Source organism: Chiloscyllium punctatum, chromosome 12, assembly GCF_047496795.1.
Source record: "Chiloscyllium punctatum isolate Juve2018m chromosome 12, sChiPun1.3, whole genome shotgun sequence".
In the NCBI taxonomy this organism is placed as follows: domain Eukaryota; kingdom Metazoa; phylum Chordata; class Chondrichthyes; order Orectolobiformes; family Hemiscylliidae; genus Chiloscyllium; species Chiloscyllium punctatum.
The window spans coordinates 6,199,885-6,225,856 of NC_092750.1; the positions used below are offsets into that span (position 1 = coordinate 6,199,885).

General features: G+C 43.2%; 1 protein-coding gene and 1 non-coding gene across 2 annotated transcripts in view; both read right to left on the minus strand.

The window, feature by feature from the left end:
* Positions 1 to 25,972, minus strand: part of eefsec (eukaryotic elongation factor, selenocysteine-tRNA-specific) — a 417,489-nt gene that overhangs the window by 297,313 nt on the left and 94,204 nt on the right. The window contains exon 2 of the mRNA XM_072581795.1: positions 1,162 to 1,369. Coding sequence (XP_072437896.1) covers positions 1,162 to 1,369 — 208 coding nt within the window. The remainder of the gene's footprint in view (positions 1 to 1,161; positions 1,370 to 25,972) is intronic.
* trnag-ucc (transfer RNA glycine (anticodon UCC)) lies at positions 24,605 to 24,676 on the minus strand. Its single transcript has one exon. It is a non-coding gene; the product is annotated as a tRNA-Gly (tRNA).

The following is a 25,972-nucleotide window of genomic DNA, read 5'->3' on the forward strand; positions in this document are numbered from 1 at the left end:
TGACCTGGAGGAGGGGCTAGAATGTTGGGTGAGCAAGTTTGCGGATGATACAAAAGTCGGTGGAGTTGTTGACAGTGAGGAAGGATGTGGCAGGTTACAGCGGGATATAGATAAGCTGCAGAGCTGGGCAGAAAGGTGGCAAATGGAGTTCAATGTGGGTAAGTGTGAAGTGATTCACTTTAGTATGAATAACAAAAAGATGGGGTACTGGGCTAATGGTCGGATACTTGGTAGTGTGGATGAGCAGAGGGATCTTGGTGTCCATGTACACAGATCTCTGAAAGTTGCCACCCAGGTAAATAGTGCTGTGAAGAAGGCATATGGCGTACTGGCTTTTATTGGTAGAGGAATTGAGTTCCGGAGTCCTGAGGTCATGTTGCAGTTGTATAAGACTCTGGTGCAGCCGCATCTGGAGTATTGTGTGCAGTTTTGGTCGCCATACTATAGGAAGGATGTGGAGGCACTGGAACGGGTACAGAAGAGGTTTACCAGGATGTTGCCTGGCATGGTAGGAAGATCGTATGAGGAAAGGCTGAGGCACTTGGGGCTGTTTTCATTGGAGAAAAGAAGGTTTGGGGTGACTTGATAGAGGTGTACAAGATGATTAGGGGTTTCGATAGGGTTGACCATGAGAACCTTTTTCCACGTATGGAGTCAGCTATTACGAGGGGGCATAGCTTTAAATTAAGGGGTGGTAGGTATAGGACAGATGTTAGGGGTAGATTCTTTACTCAGCGAGTCGTGAGTTCATGGAATGCCCTGCCAGTAGCAGTGGTGGACTCTCCCTCTTTATGGGCATTTAAACGGGCATTGGATAAGCATATGAAGAATAGTGGGCTCGTGTAGGTTAGGTGGGCTTGGATCGGCGCAACATCGAGGGCCAAAGGGCCTGTACTGCGCTGTATTTTTCTATGATCTATGTTCTATAACAACAAAAAAAAACTATATTTACAAATGAATTCAGACAATGTAAAAAACAAACTTCTGAAACATGTGCATCACTCTTAACATATTGTCAGACTTTTTTTTAAATTCCATATTGGCTTAATTATTTGCCAGGAGTTTGTCCTTTCAAATCTGTATGCCATTCAAAGATCAGAGCAGATATTTAACTCCATCCACCAAACAGAGACACCCAGATTGTACTTGAGATGGGATTACCTTGTATTTTCCAGTGTCTTCTGCATTTTCTTTGTCATTTTGTCTATAGCCACTTGCTTCTTTGCCTCTGGTAGAAGGTCAATTTTATTCAGGATGACCACCAACCGGGGACATGTAATTTCACCAATCACCAGACATTCCGCAGACTGCGTTTGCATTCCCTTTGTCACATCAATTACCAACATCATCAGGTCAATAATTTGAGAACCTGTAAGTCAACACAGTATTTCATTTTAAGCTTGGTGGAAGCAATTAACAACTTATCATCTGTACGTAAAAGAAAACAAGGTGCTGAGTAGAATTTACACTTTACACTCAAAGAATGTATGGATTCATATGTAAATCCACAAGCACAATATAACCTGCATGATCCTGACAATAAATCAGATAAATATTTATATATATACATATTTGAAAATCTACTTCTTTGGAATATGCTTCTCGAAACAGAACAAAAGGATTTTATATTAATCCATTTTGTATGGATTTTGAAATGAAAACATCAGTCTGAAGGTTAGATTTCAATAAAAAAGACAGACTTGCATTCTATACCTTCTTTCACCACCTCAGGATGTCTCAAAGCTGTTAACCACAAAATACTTTCAAGTATTATGGGCAGCATGGTGACACAGTGGTTAGCACTGCTGCCTCACAGCGCCAGAGACCCGGGTTCAGTTCCCGCCTCAGCGACTGACTGTGTGGAGTTTGCACATTCTCCCTGTGACTGCGTGGGTTTCATCCGGGAATTCCGGTTTCCTCCCACAGTCCAAAAATGTGCAGGTTAGGTGAAATGGCCATGCTAAATTGCCCGTAACCTTAGGTGAAGGGGTAAATATAGGGGAATGGGTCTGGGTGGGTTACGCTTCGGCGGGTCGGTGTGGACTTGTTGGGCTGACGGGCCTGTTTCCACACTGTAAGCAATCTAATCTGGTCACTGTTATAATGTATAGTCACAAGCTGCAGCCAATTTTCATCCCTGCAAATTTTTACAGACAGCAACATGATAACGATCAGATAATCTGTTTTAGTATGTCAGCTGATGTCCAGGACACCAGAAAGACCAGTCACAAAAGAAAACTCGGCAGGTCTGCCAGCATATGTTGAGAGAAAGCAGAATCAATGTTTTGGGTCCAGTGACCCTTCTTCAGAGCATTCACGTTCTTCTTCAATATGGAATATTTTAAAGCCCTCAGAAGTTCAGTAAGTTGATTCACTGAGCAAACTGAGTGCTGCCAATCAAGTCAAAGCCTCAATCCAGTTGGAGTAGGATCGTGGTAGGGATTCTATGATGGCTTCGAGGTTTAGGGACGGGGGAGATCTAGGCTAGGATCATGCTTTGATTACCATTCAGTGAGTCTTTGCATTTATCTGAACAAGGCAAGGAAAGGATCAGACTAGCTGGGCATTGAATGTAACAATTCAGATGCATGCATGTGTTATAGCCCTGTGCTTGAGGGAACCAAGCGCCTGAAGCAACATCTTTGCAAGAACAGTTTGGTGAGGGGGAGGTTGGGGACACTACATGGATGCCAGAAAAGGTAGATACATTGAGAGGGTGAAATGAAGTGGAATGGCAGGAGGCTTTTGTAGACCATAAATCCCAGTACGGACTAGTCGAGCCAAACGTTTCCTGATGAAGGGCTTTTGCCCAAAACGTCGACTCTCATGCTCTTCAGCCTACCGTGCTTTTCCAGCACCATACTCTTGACTCTAATCTCCAGCATCTGCAATCCTCACTTTCACCTAGTCAAGCCAAGCGGTATGTTTCTGTGCTATGAGTTCCATGTAACTCTAAAGGAAAACAGCACTGAAAATTGAAGCAGTCCCGTGTAGCACCACAGAGATTTGAGGTGCAGGTTCTTGCTCCTTGCACTGCTGATCTAGAGCAGAAAATGTGAAAACTATACCAAATATGAAAGGTAAATTTACAAACAACCCATCAAAGAATATTTTCATAAAACACTGCCAAACAGAATAGACGTACAATAAAAGTAGCCGCAATACTAAAAGAACTTTCAGAGAAAAACATGTCAAAAATTGATCCTACAGGACTAATTAAAACAAGTTGAGCTGTTTGGAAGAGTACCAGCTGTTTCCTGTTGTGTATCAAATCATTTTGATAAGTGTAGGAAGGGTTAAGTTTAACTGCACATAAATCATTGCTGTTTTTAGAACCAGAGCTGTTGGAACCACTTCACAACTGAATACACCCAGCAATATTTTTCCAAGTGCTTCCTTGCTGTTTTGCATTTGTAGTAAACTAGCTAAGGTGAAACTGACTCTAAGGTGATCTGATTGTCAGCCAACACTATATGTACCATAACAAACTGATCCAAGATGCTCCCTAAAAGATTGTGATAACGATAACAGCCTACGTCAATACTTGCTATCATTAAAAAAACACACTTACTGTTGCAGAAGATTCTTTCTCAACTAAATGAACAGCTTGCATTTATGCACCCATTCACCGTAGTGAAATGTCCCAAGATGTGTTGCATGAGTGTTAAACAACAAATCTGACAATGAACCACACAAAGGCAAATGACCAAAGCTTGGTCAAAGACAGGCTTTAAGAAATTACTGAAAGCAGAAGAAAATGGTACACATGGAAAGGCAATGGCCTAATGTATTATCGCCAAACTGTTAATTCAGCTCATGTTCTGGAGACTGGGTTCAAATCCCGGCACAGCAGATGGTGGAATTTGAATTTAATAAATATCTGGAATTAAATGTCTAATGATGACCATGAATTCATTGTCGGAAAACCCCACCTAGATTCACTGATGTCCTTTAGGGAAGGAAACGACCATCTTTACCCAGTCGGGCCTATATGTGACTCCAGACCCACAGCAGTGTGATTTACTCTTAAGTGTACACTGGGAAATTAGGAATAGGTAATAAGTGCTGGCCTAGCTAGTGATGCCCTCATCCTGTGAAAGAACAAAAAAAATGTTGAGACTTGCAGAGAGAGAATTCTACTGCCTAGCGTCTTAATATACTGAAAATACAGCCAGTGTTTAAAGCAATTAAACTTAGTATAGGAGTGCAAAGATCCGGGGTGTGAGTGTGTCAGAACTGTAGATAGTTCAGAGGTATAGAAAGACAAGACCAGGAGGTCTCAAGGATGAGAACTTAAAATTTATCAAGGTACACATACACTTCAAACAGGGGTACACGCAAGTTAGTGTGCAAAATAGTGAGGGTTTAACGGGACTCGGTGCAAATTAGAAATGCAACAATTCAAGAAAACTGGGAAATGTTTATGATGTTCTGAGCTATACAATGTATTATAGTTTCAGAAACACGACATACCATTTGGATCCCTTTATAAAAATTCAGTGAAGTCTCCTTGCTCATGTGCAATTGTGTGGGCTGGAGATTTCTCATCTGGGTTAATGCTTTAGTTTACCCCCCGAGGCATTATACAAGTTTAATCAAATTTTTAAAAGAAGGTTATAACATATGTTGAACTGACCAATCCAGTATGGTAACCGGGTACCATAATCAGATTCAGTGCTGAAAATGTTGGGAATATGCTTTTACTTTTATTCTTTCACAGGATGTGGAGAATCGCCAGCTAAACTAGCATTTATTGCCCACGCTTCATTACTCTTGAGAAGGTGGTGGTGTACTGCTTTCTTGAATCACTGAGTTGATGTCCTCTATCTAAACTTCACATGAAGAATGGGAAAGTCAATGGACAGCATAGAAAAGTCACTCACTTTTCAAATCTGCAACCTCTAACACCTTGAACAATATGGACAGCAGGTGCATTTTTTGATTATTCACTTGGACGATGTGGACATGGCTGGATGGCCGTGTGTTTACTGCCCATCCCTAGTTGCCTCTTGAGAAGGTGGGGGTGAGCTGCCTTCTTGAACCGCTGCAGTCTATGTGCTAGGGGTTGATCCACAATGCCCTTAGGAAGAGAATTCCAGGATTCTGACCCAGCAACAATGAACTAATGGTGATAAACTTTTAAGTCAGAATGGTGAGTGGCTTGGAGGGGAACTTGAGGTGGTAGCGTTCCCATATATCTGCCTTATCCTTCTAGATGAAAATGGTCAAGTTTGGAAGATGCTATCAAAGGATACTTGGTGAACTTCTCCAGTGCACCTTGTAGATAGTACACACTGTTGCTACTGAGTGTCAATGGTGGAGGGGGTGGATGTTTGTCAGTGTGGTGCCAATCACGTGGGCTGCTTTGTCTTGTATGGTGTCGAGCTTCAAGTGTTGTTGGAGCTGCACCCATCCAGGCAAGTGGGAAGTGTTCCATTACACTCCTGACTTGTGCCTTGTAAATGATGGACAGACTTTGGGCATCAGAAGATGAATTACTCCCTCTGACATGCTCTTGAAGCAACTGTGTTTTTGTCATAAGTCCAGCTAAGTTTCTGGGTAATCCCAAAGTTTGTTTATTATTGGGGGATTCAGTGATGAATGTCAAGGGGCAGTGATTAGAGTGTTACTTATTGGAGATGGTCATTGCCTAGCATTTGCATGGTGTGAATGTTACTTGTCACTTGTCAACCCAAACTTGGATATTAGGAGAAAGTAGTTGACCCATTGTCTCAGCCTGCTCCTGTCCCCTCATTCCTGATGAAGGCCTTATGCCTGAAACGTTGATTCTCCTGCTCCTCAGATGCTGCCTGACCTGCTATGCTTTTCCAGCACCACACTCTCGACTCCAAGCTTGCATATTGTTCAGATATTGTTGCATTTGCATGGATTGCTTCAGTATCTGAGGAGTTGTGAATGGTGCTGTACATTGTATAGGAACACCATCATAAATTCCCCTCCAAGTCACACTATCCATCCCAAAATGGAAATGCATTAACAGTTTCTTTATCACCACTGAGTTAAAATCCTGGAACTCCCAAGCAGCATCGCGGGAGCCCGTTCACCAAAGGGACTATACAATTCATGGTGGTGGCTCACCACCAGATTTTGTACAGCCATCAGGAATGGCCAATCAATGCTAGTCTTGCCAACAACACTCGGATCCTGAGAATGAATGACCAAAGTCAAGAACATTGAGGAGGCAAACATATGTATTAACATTCAATTTTAATACTAATAAGAGCAATTTATATAATTTTGACGTGTGCTGGGGCAATTTGCACATAAACCGATAGCATGGCAATTGAAGACAAAATTGGCATTACCTGCAATGCAAGTTTGCAGCAACAGCCACTGGATAAGAATCACTTTGCTAATATTCTCCGCCCTAAACTCTGGAACAGTGGAATTGATCTTCACTGAGAAAACAGGACAGGATGAGAGTAAGGCATGTCAGAAATGAGAGGTGTAACTGCTCGTGATATCAAAGTACATTACTGCAGCAATATGGAAATGTTCAGTGTTTGTAATATTTTACTGTTCAGCTACAGAGGAGGGGGTGAAATGTTATTGGTCTTGTTAGAAAATATTCTTCAAAATGTAAGAAAATTTGTCAGTTCACATTCTCTCTATTCCATGAGAATGTTGAGTTGTGCTAGCAAACGTTCCATAAGATGAAGCTAGAGAAGTGATTGCTGGGTCTCTCGCTGAGATATTTGTATCATCAATAGTCACAGGTGAGGTGCCGGAAGACTGAAGGTTGGCAAACGTGGCGTCACTGTTTAAGAAGGGTGGTAAAGACAAGCCAGGGAACTATAGACCAGTGAGCCTGACGTCGGTGGTGGACAAGTTGTTGGAGGGAATCCTGAGGGACAGGATGTACATGTATTTGGAAAGGCAAGGACTGATTAGGGATAGTCAACATGGAAAATCATATCTCACAAACTTGATTGCGTTTTTTGAAGAAGTAACAAAGAAGATTGATGAGGGCAGAGCAGTAAATGTGATTTATATAGACTTCAGTAAGGCGTTCGACAAGGTTCCCCATGGGAGACTGATTAGCAAGGTTAGATCTCATGGAATACAGGGAGAACTAGACATTTGGATTCAGAACTGGCTCAAAGGTAGAAGACAGAGGGTGGTGGTGGAGGGTTGTTTTACAGACTGGAGGCCTGTGACCAGTGGAGTGCCACAAGGATCGGTGCTGGGTCCTCTACTTTTTGTCATTTACATAAATGATTTGGATGCGATCATAAGAGGTACAGTTAGTAAGTTTGCAGATGTCACCAAAATTGGAAGTGTAGTGGACAGCAAAGAGGGTTACCTCAGATTACAACAGGATCTGGACCAGATAGGCCAGTAGGCTGAGAAGTGGCAGATGAAGTTTAATTCAGATAAATGCGAGGTGCTGCATTTTGGGAAAGCAAATCTTAGCAGGATTTATACACTTAATGGTAAGGTCCTAGGGAGTTTTGCTGAACAAAGAGACCTTGGAGTGCAGGTTCATAGCTCCTTGAAAGTGGAGTCGCAGGTTGATAGGATAGTGAAGAAGGCATTTAGTATGCTTCTCTTTATTGGTCAGAGTATTGAGTACAGGAGTTGGGAGGTCATGTTGTGGCTGTACAGAACATTGGTTAGGCCACTGTTGGAATATTGCGTGAAATTCTGGTCTCCTTCCTATTGAAAAGATGTGAAACTTGAAATGATTCAGAAAAGACTTACAAGGCTGTTGCCAGGGTTGGAGGATTTGAACTACAGGGAGAGGCTGAACAGACTGGGGCTATTTTTCCTGGAGCGTCGGAGGCTGAGGGGTGACCTTATAGAGGTTTACAAAATTATGAGGGGCATGGATAGGATAAATAGACAAAGTCTTTTCCCTGGGGTCAGGGAGTCCAGAACTAGAGGGTATAGGTTTAGGGTGAGAGGGGAAAGATATAAAAGAGACCTAAGAGGCAAGTTTTTCACGCAGAGGGTGGTACGTGTATGGAATGAGCTGCCAGAGGATGTGGTGGAGGCTGGTACAATTGCAACATTTAAGAGGCATTTGGATGGGTATATGAACAGGAAGGTTTTGGAGGGATATGAGCCAGGTGCTGGCAGATGGGACTAGATTGGGTTGGGATATCTGGTCGGCAGGGACAGATTGGACCGAAGGGTCTGTTTCCCTGCTGTACATCTCTATGACTCTATGTCACATGTTCAGTAAAATATATTAAGACATCTTTTTATTTTTCTGTATTTTTGGTGAGGGAATTATTCCTGGTATGAAATGAGACTGGACCAATTTGCACTATATTTTAGACTGGAGTTTAGAAAAATCAGGGGAATCTCATAGGAACCTATAAAACTCCAACAGGGCTAGACGGGGTAAACACAAGAAAGATGTTCCTGAAAATCAATCAGGCCAGAACCATGGGAGATAGTTGTAGGTCACTTAGGACCGAAATGAGGAAAATGTTTTCACTCAGAGAGTGATGAGTCTGTGGAATTCTCTGCTACAGAGAGCAGTTGAGGCCAAAACACTGAATGTTTTTAAAATCAAGACAGATATCATTCTTAGGGCTAAAGGGATCAAGGGGTATAGGGAAAAAGCAGAAACAGGGCACTGAATTGGATGGTCAGCCATGATTATATTGAATGGCAGAGAAGGCTCAAAAGGCCAAATAGCCAACTCCTGCTCCTGTTTTCTATGCTGTAACCATTGAGTACAAGATTGGGATGTCATGTTGTGGCTCTATGGGACAGTGGTGAGGCCACCTTTGGAATACTGTGTAGACTTCTGGTTGCCCTTTTATTGAAAGGATATTATTAAATTAGAGAGGGTGCACAAAAAGATGTTATTGGGACTGGAAGGTTTGTGTAAGGAGAGGCGGGATAGGTTTGGACTTTTTTTACTGGAGCGTAGGAAGTTGAGGGGGTGACCTTACAGAGTTTTGTTAAATCATGAAGGGCACAAATAAGGTGAATAGCAAAGGTCTTTTTCTTAGGGTAGGGGAGCCAAAAACTAGAGGGCACATTTTTAAAGTGAGAGGAGAAAGGCTTAAAAGGGACCTGAGGGTCAACATTTTCACACAGAGGGTGGTTTGTATGTACAACAACTTGCCAGAGAAAGTGGTAAGATGCAGATACAGTTATAGCATTTAAAAGACATTTGGACAGATACATGAATAGGAAAGGTTTATAGGGATATGGGCCAAATGCTGATAAATGTGACATTTCATTTGGGCAACTTGGTTGGCATGGATCAGTTGGACTGAAGAGTCTGTTACCGTGCTGTGTGATTGCATGACTCAATGAAATGGGAAAAGAACTATTTTAAAAACCAAGGATGGTAAAAGATTACTGTCCATTATTAAAAGCAAGTAACCAGACACTGCTGTTTAAATGCTGTTTAAACATCTGCTTTGTTTAAGCAATTATGGAGATCTAGTTACAAATGAGCTGGAAATGAAGATAAATGTACAAATTAAGTTTTGTCAGGCAACAAGTAGCTGATTACCTGGTCACTAGAACACAGACTAAAGGCCTCCTGCTTGCCAACAACTTTGTAATTGGTTCCTAGGATGGTGAACAGCTTGTGGAAGTGAATTTTGAGGAAGAGCCATCAGACCTCCAGAAAGGAAGGAGCAGTTTTTGCTCTGCAGTAAAAAGCTTCTGGAGATAACCAGTTTATTTCCCCTTTCCAGTAGCTGTAAACCGTGACGTTTAATTAATTTCAGAGGTTTTGAGTGTGAACCGTTCACCCTGTGTGTCCTGCAAACAAGTGAAAGTATCTGGAGAAGGAAGGTTGAGAAGGAGCATTTGAATCAGCAAAACCTGTGGACAACAACCAGTAAGCTAGCTCCCCAGTCTTTCCTTTCTCCTATAACACTCATCTTTTTTGTTTGGCTGTGTCTGTCTGTATGTGTGCATAGACAGGAACCCTGAGAATAACAGAATGTGATTTCCAAAGTGCTACTCCAGTGAGTCGTAATAGTACCCAGTCTCTATCTGTCTGTGCTCACTCAGCAGTGGTTCTGAGCAATGATCAGAAGTTGGAAACATTGTCTGATTTACTAATTCCTTTCCTCAGCCTGATGCCAACAGTAGTTGCAACATCACTAAAGACAGTTTGGGCTGAGATCAGCCAACACAAGCATCAAACCTATTCCAAGGATGAATGGGTGAACAAGAAAACTAGAGCATAAACACTTGAAGCTTCAAATCCTAGCCTCTCGCTACTACTTGCGAGAATTAATGTTTAATTCTGCACTCCCCCTCAAAATATTTGACAAACCTGCTATATTGAAGTTTCAGAGAATTTACAATGCAAATCTCCTTAACCTCAGTGGCAATTTCCAAAAATAAAACTGGTATTACAAACTGGCAAGTACAAACAAAATAAACAGCAAAGAAACAAAAATCAATAAACCAGCAACTAAATTAAAATAAATTGATCATAACCACGGTAAGATGCTGTTAGGAAATTCTCCAACGGGCCAAGGTATATGCTTGTTTTAGATTAGATTAGATTAGATTACTTACAGTGTGGAAACAGGCCCTTCGGCCCAACAAGTCCACACCGCCCCGCCGAAGCGTAACCCACCCATACCCCTACATCTACATTTACCCCTTACCTAACACTATGGGCAATTTAGCATGGCCAATTCACCTGGCCTGCACATCTTTGGACTGTGGGAGGAAACCGGAGCACCCGGAGGAAACCCACGCAGACACGGGGAGAACGTGCAAACTCCACACAGTCAGTCGCCTGAGGCGGGAATTGAACCCGGGTCTCAGGCGCTGTGAGGCAGCAGTGCTAACCACTGTGCCACCGTGCCGCCCACAGAGATCTTTCTTACAGGCCAAACATGCCAATGTACGTGCTGTGCAATGTCAAATTTGAGTGGGCAAAAAAGTTTTACAGAAAGAGGGGGAAAGAAAAATTAACCAAATGAGAATTCTGGAACAACTGGGACAACACATCTATCCTGGGACAGGCTGAGCAAAGACATGCCAGAGAATTCATAGAGGCCTGGCACTCCAACCACAACGCCATAAACAAACACATAAATCTAGATGCCATCTGTCAACCCCTCAGAAAACGAGCAGGAAATTACATCACTACAAACCCCAGGAACCCCATCAAGGAGAAAGATATAAATAGAAAGCAGGAGACAACAGCTTCGCTTCACTTGGAGGTCGCCACTGATGATGTTACTTAGCCAGGTAATGAAATGTCTGGGTATCAAACCTACAGCTCAGCGAGCAAACCTACACCCTAATTCTGGAACAGGCAAATTAAATTAGCTGGACACTGCTCCAAAAGCCAGGATCAAGGATAGACATTTGCAGCACAGACCTTTGTGTGTTTGAACACTTTTAATGAAATGTTTATGGGAATGTGAACATATTCAAGATGAGATTTTTCCTCAATGGCATTCTGCTAAATAAATCCCATTCCATTAAATTGCTTGAAAGCTCTCCCAGCTCATCAAGTCATATGTAAAGGCAATAATTTGCTGACCATTATACATTCTGTAGAAACAGGAAGAAATCCTCTCTTTATGAAATGCTAACAACGAATTGCTTTTGAACTTCAGTCACTATTTTTATTTACGCAGAAGTGGAAAATAGTCTGGACAGAGCAAGTGAGAATGACTAGTTGACCTCTATTTTTGAACTGAAGCATAAATATTGGGAAGGAAATGTTTCAAATACATGAGAGGGACTTAATATCGATGTATAAAATTATAAGAGGCACAGATAGACTGAATAAGAAAGTATTTTTTTTCGTTAGGAGAGGAATTAATAACCAGGGAGCAAGGATTTAAGGTAGAAGATGGAAAGCTAAGAGGGAGAGTTAAGGATAACATATATCACTCTGAGGGTCTCTGGAAATCACTGTCTGAAAGGGAGGTTGAGTCAGAAACTCTCATAATATGTAAACAGTATTTATCTATTCACTTACATTGCCATAACTCCAGAGCTTTGGGTCAAAAGTTGGAAAGTGGGATTAATGTAGTTACATCTTTGACGACCAGCACAGACACAGTGTGCCAAATGGTCTCCTCCATTGCTATAAGAATCTATGAGTATATCTTTGACATTCTCTCAATAAGGGAGTCAGGACCAATATTTAATGGGTTTTTTGAAAACAAAAAAATGCTGGAAATCATCACGAATCAGGCAGCGCCCGTGAAGAGAAAGCAAGTTAATGTTTCAAGTCTAGATGACTCTTCATCAGAGCTGACATGATGTGTGCAGCTCTGAGGAAGAGTCATCTAGACTCAAACATGAGCTTGTTCTCTTGCCACGGATGCCTGAAGAAGGGTTACACCGAAAACATTGACTTCAGCACCTCCTGATGCTGCCTGGCTTGCTGTGCTCTGTCTGTCTACTGCTGTGTATGATGTTTTCCTGCCTGTCTACTGCTGTGATTTCCAGCATTTTTTTGTTTTCAGTACAGATTCAAAGCTACATAACTCTGTGATCTGCCTGTATTACTCGCAAGACAAAGCTTTTCCACTGTGCCTCGATACACGTGAAAATAAATTCAATTCAATTCAGGTCAATTCAAACTGACATTTTGAATACGGTCAGGCATGAAAATTGACCCTTAACAATTACCGGAGTTATTATGCAGAGCATGCAGAAACTCACATGCAGGAATCATAATGTAACTCCATGTCTCATCATACTGTTATAGTACAATAACCTGGTGGTCTATATCTAACACCACACAAGAATAACTACTTAATACCTCATTTTCCTACACATTCCCCTGAAGCTGCCAATCCATCCCTGGATACACTTCTGGCACCTCATCTAAGTGCTTGCACTTCATGTGTGTGAGAGTGGTCGCAGCCTATTTCACCACAATCTTGCTGTCACCAGAGAAGTACCTGTGTTTTCTATAGTAAGAATCACTAATTAGCAAACAAGAACGGAAATCCTTTTTGAATGTTTCCTTCCGTAACCCAATGCCTGGAAACCATTTGTGCTGTCACTGTTGCCGGTGCTGTCTAAATTGAGATTGATTCACGGAGGGTCTTGCAGAAGTTGAACTGGATTTCTTTTTGCTTTACATGGCTCATTCTTTCAGTACACCCTTCACTGTGTGCAACCTTACCATGCCTGCAAAACAACACTACCACATTACTGAATCCCTGCAGAAGGAATTCTGTTGAATAAAAGTCTTTAAAACTAATTTCACTCTCCTTTTGAGTTATCTTGTCATTTATTTAAGTTTGATGATAAATGAAACTGCAATCAATTGAACAGTTCAACAATGCAGTCTTTGGTCAGTATCTCTCACACCCAGGAATCCAAAACATCATACTCCTGTGTTGTGGCTTGTCGATGGTGGACAGGGTTTGGGGAGTTGGCAGCCAAGTACCTGGTGATTGGTAATCCTTCAGAACATTGCTGGAAGATGTGGCAATCATAATGCACTTGAACATAAAAGAGAGGAGATCAAGCTATCTCTTGTTGGTGGTGGCTATTGCTTAGTATTTTGCATAGTGCAAATGTACCGTGCCACTTATCAGTCCAAGCCTGAATATTGTCCAGATCTTGTTGTATGTGGCCGTGCTATGACAGCATCTGAGCAGTAACTACTGCGTACTGCAAACATCAATCAACATCTCTACTCCATCATATGAAGGACAGACGTTTATCTATGAAGCAATTGAAGATGATCATGCATAAGATAGTACCCTAATGAACATCTGTATAAGGTTCTGAGACTGCAATGTCTTGCCTCCAAAAATGACAATAGTCTTCCTTTGTACTTGGCATCGAGTGGAGGATTGCCCCCGATTCCCACTGATTTTAATTTCCTTAGGATTCTTGTGTGGCCTTCGCAGAATTCAAACTAAACATCAGTGAGAAGGTCAATGTTGACTAAATGACTTTCTTGATTTTAGGACATCTCAAAACTCTTTACATCTAATGAAGTACCTTTGAAGTGTAGTCACTGTTGCACTCTAGGAAATGCAAAAACAATTTTTTTTAGATTAGATTCCCTATAGTGTGGAAACAGGCCTTCCGGCCCAATAAGTCCACACACTGACCCTCCAAAGAACAACTCACCCAGACCCATCTCCCTCTGACTAATGCACCTAACACTATGGGCAATTTAGCATGGTCAATTCACCTGACCTGTACATCCTTGGACTGTGGGAGGAAACCGGAGCACCTGGAGGAAACCCACGCAGAATGTGCAAAGTCCACACAGACGGTCAGCCGAGACTGAAATCGAACCTGAGTCCCTGGCACTGTGAGGCTGCAGTGCTAACCACTGAGCCACCATGCCGCCATTTGCACTGCAAACTTCCACAATCGATCAGATCATGGCCAAATAAGCTCATTCAGTGATTTTAGTTGAGGAATAATTATTAGCCAGAAGGTCAAAGAAAACTTTCCTGGCTCTTCTTTCAATAATGTCTTGAGATCTTTTCTTTCACCTAAGAGTCAACTGGGTTATGGTTTAACATCTCATTACAAAGGTAGCAACTTCAACAGTGCAACTCTTCCTCAGTATTGTACTGAAACGTCAGCATGAATTGTATGATGATAGTGGCAAGCATTGAACAATGACCATTATTGCAAGCAGTGAGACAACCAAAGAGATACCACTGCTGCTTCCTTCTCAAAGCAGAGAAGTCTCATATGAAGCAACCTGGAAAACAACAATCAAACTCATCTCACTCAACAATTCACACGGCTGGCAAAACTTAAGTGTCAGCTACTATTTGGGCTGGAGATTCAGTTTGGTGCCTGATCTGATTAAATCTTTCATTCATAAATAATGTGGCAATCAGATCCTGTATCATACACAAGGAGGTTCAAAGCAAATAAATGGAGCAAATAGTAAGCATCACTTAATTATGGGGAAGCAAACTACAGCCAGGAACTTATCAGCAAAAAACGACTGCACGAGAACCCTACTCAATCTTATTTAGCATGTGTTAGCAATGTGTACCCAACACAGTAAGGAATTAGGGCCAAAGGAATCCAGTGACATATCACAATGGCTTTTTGCATAATGTATTTGGCTGTTCTATATCTCATCTGGGCAGAGTATAAACGTCTGTGTCAACAACCGCAGAATGATGCAACATAGCAGGAGGTCATGCAACTGCTGTATTGGTTCTTTAATTGATCTATTCAATTAGTCCTACTCCTTCTACACTCACCATCAGGAATTTCCCCATAATTTTATCATTCTCAGTGTGGGTCTGCAGAAAATTAGGTCATTCCTTAGTGCACCTCTGCACAGAATAACAGAAAAAGGCAAGGCTGTGTCATTCCTACGCAAGCAAGACACCATCACCTTCAATTTGTTTTTCTATACAATGGAATGGAGTAAATCTGATTTTCTAAACAGGACGTATCTTTTCCATATTTTTACATATATAATGCATGATTAAAAGTAACATTTGTCGCAACAAATATGGGAAAATACAATGCCTCTTCTTTCAAACCTTGCCAAATCGAGGCAGAACACACCTTCTGTTATTTCTGTTGGGCCACTATTCAGTTGAGAGAAAATTACAAAATAAGCATCAGCATCGAAAACACTGAGTATGTTTCCACTTACTGGTTTAATGATGGTCACATGGAAAGTAAATTAAGGATTGCACAAATTAAAATGACCAGTGTGGGAGAGATTCAAGATGGTGGCAATCCGGTCGATCTGAGTCTTCAGAGCTCTGCCAAAGACTCAGGCAAAGTGAGGTGCCCACCCTCACCGCACCTGTTAAATTACACAAAATAGCTTTTGCCCAGCACTCTTGGCCATTTTGCATCAAACTTCAACAGTTTGGTGCTTTTTTTAAAATGACTAAGAGCAAAAACTCTCGCAGTTCACAACAGGTAGGGACCCCTCCTCCTCCGTCCCGCAGCAGCAGAGACGTCTGCAGCCGCCTCGGGGGATTTACCTACAGAGGCGAGCCTGATCTCGGAGTTCATCAAACTCCGAGAGAAGATCGATGCAGCATGACCGAGAGATTGAGGAACTTGGGCAGCGTGTCGGAGGGTTGGAGCAACAGGCCACGGCCTCAGAGACTGCTGCTGAATCATCCGTGGGTCAGGTCCGAGCTCTGGAGCGGCGAGTCCAGACCCTAGAGGAGCTCATTGACAACCTCGAAAATCAAGGTAATTGAAAAAATATTCATTTGCTGGGCATTCCCGAACGAGAGGAGGAAGGCCAGCTTGTGGATTTCCTGGAGCAACGGCTCACACAACTACTGAAATTGGAGTCGGAGCTGGGCTGAGTGCGGGTTGAGCGGGCCCACCGTGTTGTTGTGTGCAGACCCGGCTCGGACCAACGTCCCTGTCCGGTTCTAGTTCAACTTCAATGTTACAGGGAAAAACTAATTCTGATGGAGGCCTCCAGAATCATGGAGAAGGATCCCCAGGCCATGATGTACAAGGGCTCCAAGATAATGTTGATTCAGGACATTTCTCTGGTCACGGTCGACAAGAGGAGGGAATTCAACGAGGTGAAGAAGCGTCTGAGAGACTTAAATATTCAATAATCCATGGGATATCCGGCAATGTTATGCTTCAGTCATGGAGGATCTATATATAACTTTGGATCACTAGAGAAAGTAAAAGAATTCCTGGATGCTCTCAAATAGACTGCGGGACATGAACTGTATGGATAACGACTTTATTTTACACCCCCCCCCCCCATCCTTCCTTCTTTCTCTATCTTTCTTTTGTCCATCTTTCCCTGGGGTAGGAGGGGGGTGCCTGTTCCACATTCCTTCTTTGGTCTCTTATCAATAGCTCATGTGGCTTATTTGATTATTGGGGAATGTTTCTGAGTGGGGTTATCTTTCTTTTTTCCTATTTAGTTTATTTTTGCAGCAGAGAGCGGCGGGAGCTGGGTGGAAGTGAAGTCGGAGCGCAGAGCCGGTCGAGAAGGTAAGTGATTGTTATTTAAGAACTTACCTCGATGCCAACTGTCTTTTCGCAGCAGTGTTATGGCAGCGCAGGCAGTGGAATGTTCCTCCTGCAGGATGTTTGAGGTAGGGGTGACCACCAATGCTCCTGCCGACTTCACCTGCAGGAAGTGCAGCCAGCTCCAGCTCCTCACAGACCGCGTTAGGGAACTGGAGCTGGAGTTGGATGAACTGAGAATTATTAGAGAGTCTGAGAGGGTGATAGGTAGAAGCTACAGAGACATAGTTATGCCAGAGAACAGAGATAGCTGGGTAACAGTTAGAGGTGGGAAGGGGAGGAAGCAGGCAGTGCAGGGATCCACTGTGGTCGTTCCCCTCAACAATAAGTCTACCGCTTTGGATACTGTTGAGGGGGAACGGCCTAGCAGGGTTAAGCTGCAGTGACCGGGTGTCTGGCACGAGGTCCGGCTCTGAGGCTCAGAAGGGAAAGGGGGAGAGGAGGAGAGCACTAGTTATAGGAGACTCTACAGTTAGAGGGACAGACAGGCAGTTCTGTGGACATGGGCGAGACTCTCAGATGGTTTGTTGCCTCCCGGGTGCCAGGGTCCGAGATGTCTCGGACCGTGTCTTTAGAATCCTTAAGGGGGAGGGTGTGCAGCCAGAAGTCGTGGTGCACATTGGCACCAACGACATAGGTAGGAAGAGGGGTGGGGAGGTTATTCAGGAGCTCAGGGAGTTAGGCTGGAAGCTAAAAGCTAGGCCGGACCGAGTCATCATCTCTGGTGCCACGTGACAGTGAGGCAAGGAATAGGGAGAGAGTGCAGTTGAACACGTGGCTGCAAGGATGGTGTAGGAGGGAGGGCTTCAAGTATATGGACAATTGGACTGCATTCTGGGAAAGGTGGGACCTGTACAAGCAGGACGGGTTGCACCTGAACCAGAAGGGCACCAATATCCTGGGAGGTAGGTTTGCTAGCACTCTTCGGGGGGGATTAAACTAATTTGGCAGGGGGATGGGATCCGGACTTGTAGTCCAGCAAGTAGGTTAGCTGCTTTTCAGGATGTCCAAGAACGTAGGGAGGCTGTGGAGAAGGTAGCACTGACAGGGAATACTTGTGGACACAGAGATGGATTCAAGTGTGTATACTTCAATGCAAGGAGTATCAGAAATAAGGTGGGTGAACTTAAGGCGTGAATCGGTACTTGGGACTACGATGTTGTGGCCAGCACGGAAACATGGATAGAAGAGGGACAGGAATGGTTGTTGGAGGTTCCTGGTTACAGATGTTTCAGTAAGGTTGGGGGGGGGTGGCATTGCTAATTAGGAATGGTATAACGGCTGAAATCAGAAATAGGAAAGGAGCAGTCACCTTGTTGGGTGTTTACTATAGGCCCCCCAATAGCAGCAGAGATGTGGAGAAACAGATTGGGAAACAGATTTTGGAAAAGTGCAGAAGCCACAGGGTAGTAGTCATGGGCGATTTCAACTTCCCAAATATTGATTGGAAGCTCTTTAGATCAAGTAGATTGGACGGGGCGGTATTTGTGCAGTGTGTCCAGGAAGCTTTTCTAACTCAGTATGTAGATTGTCCGACCAGAGGGGAGGCCATATTGGATTTGGTACTTGGTAACGAACCGGGACAAGTGATGGGCTTGTTCGTGGGTGAGCACTTTGGTGATGGTGACCACAATTCTGTGACTTTCACCTTGGTTATGGAGAGAGATAGGTGCGTGCAACAGGTAGGTTTTACAATTTGGGGAAGGGTAAATACGATGCTGCAAGACAGGATCTGAGGAGCGTAAATTGGGAGCATAAGCTGTCAGGGAAGAATGTCACTGAAATGTGGAACTTTTTCAAAGAACAGATACGACGTGTCCTTGATATGTATGTACCTGTCAGGGAGGAAAGAAATGGTCGTGTGAGGAAACCTTGGTTGACGAGGGAGGTTGAATGTCTTGTAAAGAGGAAGAAGGAGGCTTACATAAGGTTGAGGAAACAAGGTTCAGACAAAGCGTTGGAGGGATACAGGATAGCCAGGAGGGAGCTGAAGAAAGGGATTAGGAGAGCTAAGAGAGGGCATGAAAAATCTTTGGCAGGTAGGATCAAGGATAACCCCAAGGCCTTTTATGCGTATGTGAGAAACATGAGAATGACGAGAACGGAGGTAGGTCCGATCAAGGACAGTAGTGGGAGACTGTGTATTGAGTCGGAAGAGATAGGAGGGGTCTTGAATGAGTATTTTTCTTCAGTATTTACAAATGAGAGGGACCGTATTGTTGAAGAGGGAGTATGAAACAGACTGGTAAGCTAGAGGAGATACTTGTTAGGAAGGAAGATGTGTTGGGCATTTTGAAAAACTTGAGGATAGTCAAGTCCTCCGGGCCTGACAGGATATATCCTAGGATTATGAGGGAAGCAAGAGAGGAAATTGCAGAACCGTTGGCAATGATCTTTTCGTCTTCACTGTCAACGGGGGTGGTACCAGGGGACTGGAGAGTGGCAAATGTTGTGCCCCTGTTCAAAAAAGGGAATAGGGATAACCCCGGGAATTACAGACTGGTTAGTCTTACTTCGGTGGTCGGCAAAGTAGTGAAAGGGTACCGAGGGATAGGATTTATGAGTATCTGGAAAGACACTGCTTGATTAGGGACTGCCAGCACGGATTTGTGAGGGGTAGGTCTTGCCTTACAAGTCTTACTGGATTCTTTGAGGAGGTGACCAAGCATGTGGATGAGGGTAGAGCAGTGGATGTAGTATACATGGATTTTAGTAAGGCATTTGATAAGGTTCCCCATGGTAGGCTTATGCGGAAAGGCAGGAGGCATGGGATAGTGGACTGTTTGGCCAGTTGGATAGAGAACTGGCTAACCGGTCGAAGTCAGAGAGTGGTGGTAGATGGTAAATATTCAGCCTGGAGCCCAGTTACAAGTGGAGTTCTGCAGGGATCAGTTCTGGGTCCTCTGCTGTTTGTAATTTTTATTAATGACTTGGTAGAGGGAGTCGAAGGGTGGGTCTGTAAATTTGCAGACGATACGAAGATTGGTGGAGTTGTGGATAGTGAGGAGGGCTGTTGTCGGCTGCAAAGGGACTTAGATATGATGCAGAGCTGGGCTGAGGAGTGGCAGATGAAGTTCAACCCTGTCAAGTGTGAGGTTGTCCATTTTGGAAGGACAAATAAGAATGCAGAATACAGGGTTATCGGTAGGGTTCTTAGTAAGGTGGAGGAACAGAGGGATCTTGGGGTCTATGTTCATAGATTTTTGAAAGTTGCCACTCAGGTGGATAGAGCTTGTCAGAAGGCCTATGGTGTATTAGCGTTCATTAGCAGAGGGACTGAATTCAAGAGTCATGAGGTGATGTTGCAGCTGTACAAGACCTTGGTAAGGCCACATTTGGAGTACTGTGTGCAGTTCTGGTCACCTCATTTTAGGAAAGATGTGGAAGCTTTGGAGAGGGTGCAGAGGAGATTTACCAGGATGTTGCCTGGAATGGAGAATAGGTCGTATGAGGATAGGTTGAGAGTGCTAGGCCTTTTCTCATTGGAACGGCGAAGGAAGAGGGGTGACTTGATAGAGGTTTATAAGATGATCAGGGGAATAGATAGAGTAGACAGTCAGAGACTTTTTCCCTGGGTACAACAGTGTGTTACAAGGGGACATAAATTTAAGGTGAAGGGTGGAAGGTATAGGGGGGATGTCAGGGGTAGGTTCTTTACCCAGAGAGTGGTGGGGGCATGGAATGCGCTGCCTGTGGGAGTGGCAGAGTCAGCATCATTGGTGACCTTTAAGCGGCAATTGGATAGGTACATGGATAGGTGCTTAAGCTAGGACAAATGCTCGGCACAACATCGTGGGCCGAAGAGCCTGTTCTGTGCTGTATTGTTCTGTGTTCTATGTTCTAATACTTGCTGGGATTGTAATTTCCTAATCTTAAATAATTCTATCTTGCGTTGTTTTGTTAAGCGTAGCTAAGTGATAGTGTGGGGCCGGGTAGGTCACCACTTTTAACTTCTGTTTTATAAGATACTGGAATTTATTAACTCTATTTTGTAATAGCTGGGCCGAGGGCAGGGCCCTAGCTGAAAGAGATTATGGTGGGGTTACAGGAAGGTAGCAGTGCCCCCTTTAAGCAAAGGGGAAAGTCTCCTTTTAAATATGCTTTATGTTAATTTTACTTAGGAGTAGTTCTTAATTGTTTTGATTTAACTGTTTTAAATAATTTTTTTATACATGAATTTTCTTTGATCTTTATTCAATGTCTTTTGGGTTGGGTTCTTCCTCCTGGGGGGTCTCGGGCCTGCCTGGATGATCATGGCTAGACATTCGTTTAGGTGATGCACCTGGAATGTCAAGGGGAGCCATTCACCAATCAAAAGGAAAAATATATTATCAAGTCTTAAAAAAGAAAGGGTTGGCATAGCTCTTTTACAGGAGCCACATCTACTTGATAAGGAGCACTCGAAGCAGCAACAGGGTGGGTTTTGCTAGGTGTTCTTTTCACCTTTCAGCTCTAAAAGTAGGGGAGTAGCCATTCTTATTCGGAAGAATCTTCCCTTCCAAATGCTAAGCCAGATAAAAGATGAGTCTGGGCGGTATATATTGATTAAAGCCCTAATATATGGAGAGGAAAATGGGATTTTGAATCCTTATTGCCCCCGGCACACCCTTTTAAATTTGGAACTGAAGCATTCTCTATGTCGCAGGACTGTGAGGATAGAATCAGGAAGATGGAGTCTTTCTTTAAAAATCTGGCCCTCCTGGGCCTAACCTTGGAACAGGTGTCATTCTTGAATGCCCCCCTGACAACCCAGGAAGTACAGGAGGCAGGTAGGCAGCTTCAGAGTGGCGAAGAGCCTGGACCAGACGGATTCCAGGCTGAGTTCTAGAAAGAATTTATAAGGGAACTGGCTGGGCCACTCATAAATATGTATAACTATTCACATAGTCAGGGCTGCCTCCCACCTTTGTTGAGAGAAGCAAATATTTCTCTCATTCTTAGGAAGGGAAAGGCCCCAGAAGACTGCTCTTCATATGATTAGATTCCCTCCAGTGTGGAAACATGCCCTTCGGCCCAACAAGTCCACACTGACCCTCTGAAGAGCAACCCACCCAGACTCTATTCCCCTACATTTACCCCTGACTAATGCATCAAACACTATGGGCAATTTAGCATGGCCAATTCACCTAACCTGCACATCTTTGGTCTGTGGGAGGAAACCAGAGCACCCGAAGGAAACCCCCACAGACACAGGGAGAACGTGCAAACTTCACGCAGACAGTTGCCGAGGACTAAGGCTGGAGAGGGTTTTACCATTCATTATAAAAGAGGACCAGACAGGGTTTATAAAGGGTCACAGGTCAACTAATAACATTAGAAGAGTCGTAAATATGGTACAAGTCTGCCAGCAGAGAGCGATACCGGGTTTAGTTGTCTCTCAAGATGCAGAGAAGGCATTCGATCAGGTAGAATGGCCATATGTCTTTTATACGCTGGAATGGTTTGGTGTTAGAGAGGTCTTTACTAAATGGGTTACAGTATTATATAACGATCCCAAAGCAGCGGTGATCACCAACGGTTTAAGTTCAGATAGCTTTAGCATTGGCAGAGGCTGTCACCAGGGATGTCCTCTCTCACCATTATTATTTACGCTAGTGATTGAGCTGCTGATGGAAGCTATACAAACTGACCCTAACATAACAACTCTGGAGGTTGGATCAGACAAGCACAAAATTACTCTCTATGTTGATGATGTCCTCCTTTTCTTAAGTGATCCTTTGGCATCTGTGCCCCGCTTAATTCAAATGATTTGGCATGTTCTCAGGTTACAAAATCAACTTTGTGAAATCAGATGCCATGCTGTCGGGTGGCCTTGTCAATATATCCAATTTTCCGGATGGATCTTATTTTCCCTTTCGGTGGTCACTAGAAGGTTTTTTTAACTTAGCTAATTTTATTACTCCGGTATTTGGTCAGCCAAATAAAGCCAATTATACACACTTATTAGAGAAAATAAGGCAGAACCTCCAACACTGGGAAGATCTCCCAATATCCTGGCTAGGCAGAGTAGCCTTAGTTAAGATGAATATCCCACCTCATCTTCTGTATCCTACGAGAATGTTCCCCTTGATGCTGCCGAGACAGGCGTTACGTAAGCTTTACAGTTGGCTCGGCTCCTTTATTTGGAATCATAGACGGCCCCTTATCTAATTAGGAAAGCTACAGCTTCCACAAGTAAAGGGAGGGCTGGACTTTCCGGATTTCAGGAGGTACCAACTGAGCTCCCTATTATCTTATGTAGCTGATTGGGTCTCTTGTGACCCACAATCAATCTGGTTAGATATTGAGACTTCCCAAGCAAAATGTCCCCTCATCAATCTACTATTTATGGACAAGATGAGAGCTATTACAGACCATTGTAAAAATCCTATTGTATTAAATACAATCAAAGCATGGAGGATAATGCAACAAGATGAGGGTAACCTGCATAAAACCTCCCCTTATGCCCCCATCGTGGGAATATTGGGATTTCAGCCAGGATTGGCTGATTGCTACATTCAAAATTTGGGAGTCCAGAGGTATCTTGGGACGGGGAGGTCATGATGTCCTTTGAGCAGCTGCGCCAGAAGTTTGGACTGCCTAACAAGGACCTTTTTCAGTATTTTCAAATACGAGACTTTATCCCAAAGAAGACCACACTCATAGTCAATCCTTATAAATTGGATAGGGAAAGGAGAGGGCTTTGGCCGAATTGGGCTGCCCTCGGTCAGTACTCTCTTCCACTTACTATGCAATAAAGTACTGAAGGACATGGAACGGTTATATAACCTGGAATCAAGAATTAGGGTTGGAAACCTCTTTAGAAATGTGGGAGGATGTCTGGGAAAATGCCAGGAAGATTTCTATCTGTAACAGAACTCAGGCTACTCAATTGAAGATACTTCACAAGGTTCACATGGCATCTGAACGACTCGCAAAGTTCAAGGCACGGGCATTCCCAATGTGTCCAAAATGCAAAAATGAGATGGTACTCCCATGCACTGTCTGTGGACATGCCATAAGATCCGCAGGTATTGGGACAGAGTAGCGAATACCATGACAAAGATTTTGGGTACGGAAATTGGATTGGATCCAGTTTCCCTACTTTTGGGCTCCCCAAATTTTCCCTCTCTGGACATATACGGGAGGAAATTATTTACTATCCTTTCCTTTTGTGCGAGGAAAAATATTTTAGTGAATTGGGCATCCAAAGGTCCCCCAGGGCTTTTAAATTGGCACAGGTTAGTCATGGAATATATCCCCCTTGACTTCCTTATGAATATAGTGTACCAAAAAACGGAATTATTTTATAGAACACAGCAGCCCTTTTTGAACTACATTGACACAGGTTAGATTAGATTACTTACAGTGTGGAAACAGGCCCTTCGGCCCAACAAGCCCACACCGACCTCCCACCCACCCATACCCCTACATTTACCCCTTCGCCTAACACTATGGGCAATTTATCATGGCCAATTCACCTGACCTGCACGTCTTTGGACTGTGGGAGGAAACGGGAGCACCCGGAGGAAACCCACACAGACACGGGGAGAATGTGCAAACTCCACACAGTCAGTCGCCTGAGGCAGGAATTGAACGCGGGTCTCTGGCGATGTGAGGTAACAGTGCTAACCACTGTGCTACCGTGCCACCCACTAAAGGTTGTTTACAACACTGTGATGGCTGGGAATCGAACCCAGGTCAACTGCTTGGAAGGCAGCTATGCTCACCACTATACCACCATCCCCTGTATTGTCCAGGGCTTTTTCTTGGATGTGGTAATGGTTCCGGCTGGTTTGGGGGCCCCTGGGAGGAGGAATCCCGTATAACTATGGGTCTTGTTATGACTTGATATAAATTTATTTTGAGTATGTATCTAGTGATTTATTTACTTCTTTGTTTATTGTTAATAATGTATGATATCCTATTTTATGTTTTGGACATTTGTAGAATACATTAGTAGTTAGTTTTTTTAAATTTTATATTGATGTTGTTATTAAATTGTAAAGTGAAATACACTAGTTTGTATTACTTTTGTAATTTTGTAAAAAATATTAAAAATCTTCTTTCTTAATAAAAATATCTATATTTTAAAAAAAAGACCAGTGTGGAATTTTCATAATCAATGGAAAATAACCCTGCTATTTATATAGAGCTGCTTGGGTGGGTCCCACCACTAAGAATAGCATCAGTTGCAAACCTCATTTCCAAAGCAGGTATGATAACCCTTAGCACACACTGCTGCTTTTAAAACTCAAAAGCATTTTCTATCATGATAGAACAGAAGTCGATGTTTCCACTCATGAGGAAATCCAAAATTAGAGCACTCAAATACAAGTGCTCTAATGAAGCCAATAATCAATTTAAGAGAAATTTCTTTACCAAGAGAATACAGAAAATGCATGATTTGCAACAGGATGTGGTTGAGCCAAATCTCAGAGATGCATTTAAGGCAAAGCAAGATATGCACATCAGGAAGAAAGGAAGTACATCTCAGTGCTGTTCGGAGGAAGTAGAATGGAAAGAGGTTTCCATGGACCATGAACACCATCATGAACCAGGTGACCTGAATCCTGTTGTGGATATATCATGTAGCCACACTTTATCACTTTTACGTTGACATTATTAGACACCCTGATCACGAAAGAACAAATACAATCAAAGCAACAATTTTTTTTGATAGGTGCTAAAAGAGTAAAGACTGAAAGCTATTCACTCGCTGTCAACTTTGCATAAGAGAAGCAGGGTCTGATCCTGCATAAAGACTCTTCACTTAAGTTTAAAAGAACATAAGAAATAACAGGAATTAGTTATACAACTCAGAGAGTTCCAGCGTTCAATAACATCATGGCTGAGCTCCAATATCAACTCCCTTTTCCTGCCCTATCTTCATTTCCCTCGATGTGACTGCACATCCACAGCCCTCTGGGTAGAAAATTCCATTGACTGATTGTCCTCCAAGTGAAGATGTTTATGGCAACCCGTTATCCTAGTCTCCCTGAGAAAACTGCAGAAGATACTGGAGAATCTCAGTACCTGTGCA